General features: G+C 36.5%; 1 protein-coding gene across 1 annotated transcript; it reads right to left on the bottom strand.

Moving 5' to 3' along the window:
- Positions 1 to 93: 93 nt before the first annotated feature.
- On the bottom strand, positions 94 to 5,419 carry LOC107094568 (tetratricopeptide repeat protein 9A-like). Its single transcript, XM_015390267.1, has 3 exons — positions 4,693 to 5,419; positions 4,258 to 4,440; positions 94 to 892 (listed from the first exon to the last, which is right to left on the bottom strand). The coding sequence occupies exons 1-3, from the start codon at positions 5,189 to 5,191 to the stop codon at positions 810 to 812; spliced, it is 765 nt and encodes a 254-aa protein (XP_015245753.1). The 5' UTR covers positions 5,192 to 5,419; the 3' UTR covers positions 94 to 809.
- Between the last annotated feature and the right edge of the window lie 1,055 nt (positions 5,420 to 6,474).

Here is a 6,474-nt window from a genome sequence, read left to right on the forward strand (position 1 = left end):
CTAGTATATATATTTAATAACAAGATATAAAATGATAAAAACTAAAAGAGAACACAGTAGTGTTTCAATAATTAAACAAGTTTATTACATATATACTGTTACCATACACATCAGGAATTTTTCAAATACATTAAATGCTGTGAATGAAGTGCTTTGTTTTGGCATTAATAGAGACACGCAGCTTTTTTTTAAATGAGATTTTGCACAGAAGGCTATTTACATCTTGTGATATGTATCTTGTATCATAGCACAACTAGCGGCAATGTGCTTTTGATGCTCTTGTGTTTTACAGCACCTTAACATCAGCTATAATCAGGTAGACAAACTCTGTAATTTTTTTTCTAGATCATCAAATAAAAAGGGGAAAAAAGTGAAGGTGGTTGTTACTCACTCATAAAAAGGCATTTAACCACGCTTGTTGTGCGAGTGCAGGTGCTGTCTAACAGTGACGCTCGCCTGCAGACATGCAGCACAGTGGAACTTGTCGCTCCAGTCTCTGGTCACAGGCGTCAGCCTGCATGTGCAACGTTTGGACTGGCAGTGCATCGGTTTAAAAAGAGCTGAAGCATAATGAGTAGTCAAATAGATTTGTCAATTTTGGTAAGATTTCTTTTCCAGAAGAAAATAAAAAAAAACAAAAAACGGTCTACACAACAGAGTTCATAAACTTAAAACGGTTTGCTAGGCAAAGCAAAAGCTAAACAAATATGAATTCACACAAAGACCTGTGACAGGTGGTGTTTAAGGTCTGAGTGGCACACAGTGGGGCTGCAACTCATGACAAGTGAGCTGCCTTATGGAGCAAGCACTTAGGTTGCCTCTTTCTTTTCCTTTTGGGCATTTCTGCGTATCTTCATCTCTGTCAGCTGGATGTAGCGGATAGCGTTCGTGTCTGTAAAACAATCACAGGAAAACATTGATTTATTTCCTGTTAAGATGGGATTCAAAACAGTTCCCTTGAATTAAACTTCTTACTACGCTAAGCAGATAAAATCTCCTTCATGTCACGCTATTAAAAGCACATCTGGAAAGAAGTCAACAGAACGGTTGAAACCTTAAATGAAAAACATCTGGGGAGTTTCTTTAGACATGCGTTTTAGTCACACCTGACCGTACCTTGCACAGAGGCAGGCAGCCAATCCGTTATACTCATTATAAAATTGTATTATAAAGGACATATGATGATAAATCTGAAAAGATATTTAGTTGTTGTAGTTTTTCTGGGGTTTTTTTTTTTATTTTTTATTTTTTTTTTACCAGATTAACTGGTCCTGGAGCCTTAATATAGCTTGCCTGACAAGAGTCAAAATATAGGATGACTTTTCTTCAATCTCAAAATCATGATAAAGATTTAGACAAACTATTTATAAATCTAAAAAAAGTGAAAATACTTGAAAAAAAAAAAGGGGGATTTAAGGAGGACCTGAGGTGGTGCACCACCTAAGATCTTGCTGATAAACAAGCATTACAAATGGAACATAAAAAGCTTTGGGCTGAAATTGTTCCTGAAATCACTGAAGTAAAGGGAAATTTCCTATAATCAATAAAAAATTCTAATTAAACAATCACACATACACAGCCTGACCGATCAGCCGTCAGAAAAAAAATTGTAATTTTTGAAGATGGACCAACGCCCAAAATGGCTTAAACACTTCAGACTTCTTTGGGAAATCTCTTTACACACCCAAAAGTGATCTACATAATGTACCGGTATATCTGATTACAAGGAGGACTATTCAATAGTTACTCAAATATTTAACAGCTGCAACCTTAATGAGTGTTGTTGGGAACAGAAGCGATGTAACAGAAGAGTAAAACAGAGTAAAAATCAGTAAAATAGAGCTCACTTAAACTGCTTTATGTTTCTACACAGGTTGATTATTATTGCCATTCTGATTCCTACCTTTACTTTCTGTCTGAAACAGTCTGGATTAAGGAGTCAAATGTAAGATGTGTCCCTATTGTTTCGTGCTAAGTAAAGTCACAGACCATAGACATAATAGATGCCTCATGAACTGTTGGTTACACTAGCTGTGGGGACGCCATTTTGGAAAATGTCTTAATGTCTTAATGTCACCGTGTCTTAATTATACGTCATAAAACCAAGGAAAAACGAAAGATTTTTAGCCTTGCCAACATTTTTTTCAAAATAAACATTGCAAAACACCATTGAACCCCATTTGAAATTTGGACTGAATAAGTTGAAGCATGTTTGTTCCACTAAGGTTTTAGTGGGCAGCCAAAAGTGGCCAAATGCATTTTTCCACTCATATAAGGGAATCTGGCCTGACAAATATGCCGATTTACATTTTTGGAGACCTTCTTCATAAGGCAATGCCTTTGCTCTTAATATTTAGCCATTGTTTCATTGAAATCTACCAATAATATCACCAAACTGAAAAGAAAATAAGAATAACAGAGCAAGCTTTTGTAATGCATGCCAGTTACATCACCTGAAATGGGAGCAAAATGACCTCTGACCCCTCCTTGTAAAGGTCTGAGCCTCTAGTTTCCAATGATACTGGCCATTGGGGTGTGTGGCTAAAGATGAATACCTGCTGTTGCATTACTCCCGCAGAGTCAGACATGTCAGGTGGAATTTTAAGTCTCATTTTATTTGTTTACACAGCTATAAAAGAAAAAAAAATATTTGTGGAAAAAATAATTTTTAAAATTTTTTTAGAAATTTAAAGTTACATTTGAATTTAAAATTAAAGCACCATTTTCAAAAGCATGTGGATGAAACACCATCTGACTACAGATAGATCGACATGAGCAGGTGTCAGATGGACCTGGTACCAGGCCCACCAGGCTTAAGGGGTTTTAATAAATGAGTTGTTAATATCAATCTATATATGTTCATATCTATGTATACCTGCATCAAGTAATGTATTCATGGTAACTTGTGATTAGAATATTACTGTTAGATAGATAAATTTCTTATTTGATATATCAGAACAAATAAATATGAAGGCACTTTTACACCTGACTTCAAAAACATCAGGGCCTCCTTAATAGTAGAAAGTGTGTTTCATATCAGGTACTCAGGATGGATTAAGGCAAACCGGAGATGCACAATCTGATATCTATATCGGTATCAGTCCAGATATTAACAAAAAATGCCAACTCAAGTATCCAAGAAAATGGGCCCGATCCATAGGTGTAAAGGTATTTGATTTATTTCTATGTATGCTAATCTTGAGCTTCCCTCTGGGATACAGTTATACAAGATAAAGTAATAAAGCTGCAAGTGGCCTGGGATGCCCCTCGCAGCTCAGCCTTGTTTCACAGGTTTAAACATTTGAATCATTCTGTTTAAGCCTTGTTGAAAAGTATTGTTTGGATTTCATTTGTTTATATTAATATATTTTCAATGTATTATTATTTTTGGCAGATTCAAGTTATTCATGTGGCCATTGTGAGTTTTTATTTTATCAAACTAGAGGTACCAACAATTTTATCCATGTGAGTACTATGGAAAATCTGGATGTTTAAAACCTACGAGGCCTGAAATGTAATCTTTCAAATGTGACTTTTTAGGAAGCTGGTGAGGAATAACTTGCCAAGAACAACCCAAATAGTTAGGATCAATTATAACAGAGCCAGATTTTCTATAAAAAGTTCTATATCACATCTTTAATGGTGATTTCTCTTCCCTTTAACAGCTGGTCCTAGCATGGTTTTCCCTCCATTTCATGCAATGTTCTCCTGTGTTTCATCCTTGCATGTACAGTATTTACCCTCTTGTGCCTTGTATGCCAAACATATAAAGCATTTTTGCAGGACACTACCTGCTATAAAAAACCCAACATAATCCTTTCAGAAAAATGCATTAGGGAGATAACTGGATTCTGATATAATGAATGGAGAATCATGATTTCCATGAAAATATTATAGCAGTATTTTCATTAAGGAATTTGTACACTTTTTATTTCAGATCAGAAATCTTATGGCTTAATTTTTTTAAGATGCTTTTTTAAGATGTTTTTTTTTGTTTTGTTTTTTCAGATATGTAAGGTAACCTACTCATTGTCACCCTATTCACACTTAAACCTGCTGCCATTTCCCTGACAATGTTAAATAGACAAATAAATATGGATTTTAATAAATATAGTGGGGCCAATTCCCAACTGGGTAACAGATATTTAAAGATTTTCTAACAAAGGTGACCCTATGCTCTGCTGCCATGGGGGGTGAGACTTAGGGCACATATAAAAACTGCCATTGCAGCTGCTGTGTGGGATTCTGGCTGCTGACCTGATGGCTCCTGCTTGTGTGACTCCTTCAGATAGTACAGAGCCTTCTGGTAGTCTCCTAGGTGGTAGTAGGCCACTCCTGATCGGTAGAGGGCTTTGAAGTTCTTCCCTTCCTTGAGAAGAACTTTCAGACAGTATTCCTTCACTCGTTCATAGTTCACCAGCTCCATTTGCAAAAGACAAGCTAGAATGAGACATTAAAGACATTAAACGATCACAATTGCATTTAATTATTTGTGTCTTTTGCAGGTAAATTCCTGCAAGGCCTAAATTATCACCAGTTATTTTGTTAATAATTTGAGAAAACAAATAAGGCATTCTAGTCAAAACAAAAAAAAAAAAAAAAAAAAAAAGGGGGTTATTAATGATTTTTTTCATAATCCCTTTGTGTAAAGCAACAGTAAGCATTGGAATGTGCAAATAAAGCATCTCTTACCAGCCAGGCTGTTGTAACACTCCAGCTCTGCATTCTCCATCGCCCCCTTCTGCTCATCTGTCAGCGTGCTGGACTTGCTGATGGTGGGTAGGAGAGTAGAGGTGGGCTTGGAGCTGGGGTCCGGGTCCCCCAGCACCCTGCACAGCCCTTTGATCTCCAGCAGAGCGCGGTGGTACTTGCCGATCGCCTCTCTGTATTTCTTATCCTTGTAACACTGGGTGCCTTGGCTCTTAAAGTCGAGCGCCCGCCTCACGACGTCAGCTGGCTCGTTGTGAGATGGTTGTTTGAGCATCGCCCCACCATGATGCCTCTGCAGCTGAAGCTGCTGCTGCTGCTGCTGCTGCTGATTTCTGCTTTCTTTGCTCCGGCTGCCGCTGTTGGGGGGGTGAGCGCGCTGCTGGAGCCTCGGGGAGACGCAGCCGCTGCTGGTGGTCAGGCTGCCTCTGCCGCTCTCCACCCTTCCTTCGTTTCCAGCCTGGATTGCGCTCATCTTGGACATTTTTAGCTAGTGATTTAGACTGCTTTGTAGTAAAATAAAAAAAGGCTGGTGTGGAGTGGATTTTTTTTTTTTTACCACATCTTTCGCCTCGCCTGTGTCGCAGCTACGTCCTCTCTGTGCGCAACCGTGCGACGCGCGCTCCTCTGTTGTAATCGGCTGCCTTGTTTTCAGTTCAAACGAGCCTATTGGTCTATAAATTAAGAAATCATTTTGATTCTGCCAGTGAACACTTTGGTTTCACCCAAGGAAGGATTATCATGCATTTAGAAAATTCCACCTTCTTTTATCTATCAGCTTCTTTCATGCATGAGATGTGTGGACATAAATATAATGAATTGGACTCCTTTCAAATTAAAGTTACATGCCTTCTATAATTAAGCTTGACCTGATGAATTCCCAAACTAATTGGACAGTCCGAAACCTAAGCATTTTGACTTAAAATGCCCATAAACAGAATAGATGTTATTTTCAAAATCTCTGTCTCCCAACTAATAATTTTAATAAATTCATTTGTTGATATTAAATGAAATTTCTAAGCTTTATGAGATGCGAGAAGTCAAAAATACCCTTCTTTTTGTATTTAAATATTAAGACATGGTTTAGATATAATCCAACACAGTTTTTAGGAAAGCTAGCTATCAGATAAAAAAATTGAACTTATGTTACTTAAATACTGAATCAGATTTTAAAAATCCTAAAATGAGTTTTCTAGACATTTGCTTATTTACATCCTGAAGTTGAAGCTATAATTGTAGATGGGAAGGTGTATTTATATACACAAAAATTTACATATCTCCTTAATTGTAGGTTAGTACCTTTTTCTAAATGGGATAACCTCAAAATGACTAAAAGGGAAGGGTTGAACTGTGAAAGGTTCAGAATACCAAAAGCTTTATGGACCCTAAGTTCTCAGCATCGCCATTCGTAAAATGATTATCACAGACAAAAGTATGAGTTGACATAACATAAATTTTTGTTGATTCTGGAACATTATGGATGAGTAAATCTAATATAGGGTTTAAGAGAGAGAGAATTTTAAAGTTAAAATTAGGTCCAAAGGTAATTGAACAAAGTATTGCTTTGGTCTTTTAGCAAGGGTGTAGTATTTTGTTCGTTTTTAGCATCATTATTTATATATATTTCTGAAATATTTAATTTCTCCAATACATTTTTTAAGGGAACTCTCATAAAAAACAAAAATAACTTAAAAATAGTTTGTCAATTTAAAAACATTTATAATGTAAAGTATTTTATCAAAACTAAAATCATTTATATATATATAT

Source organism: Cyprinodon variegatus, unplaced genomic scaffold, assembly GCF_000732505.1.
Source record: "Cyprinodon variegatus isolate N-32 unplaced genomic scaffold, C_variegatus-1.0 Scaffold21, whole genome shotgun sequence".
Classification (NCBI taxonomy): Eukaryota; Metazoa; Chordata; class Actinopteri; order Cyprinodontiformes; family Cyprinodontidae; genus Cyprinodon; species Cyprinodon variegatus.

Excerpts from the sequence above, each read along its gene's own strand:
- LOC107094568 (XM_015390267.1), bottom strand. The coding sequence starts at position 5,191 with ATGTCCAAGATGAGCGCAATCCAGGCTGGAAACGAAGGAAGGGTGGAG. Across the intron at positions 4,441-4,692 it reads GTGTTACAACAGCCTGGCTG|CTTGTCTTTTGCAAATGGAG; the intron begins GTAAGAGATGCT and ends GTCTCATTCTAG. Across the intron at positions 893-4,257 it reads ACACAAGCAGGAGCCATCAG|ACACGAACGCTATCCGCTAC; the intron begins GTCAGCAGCCAG and ends ATTGTTTTACAG.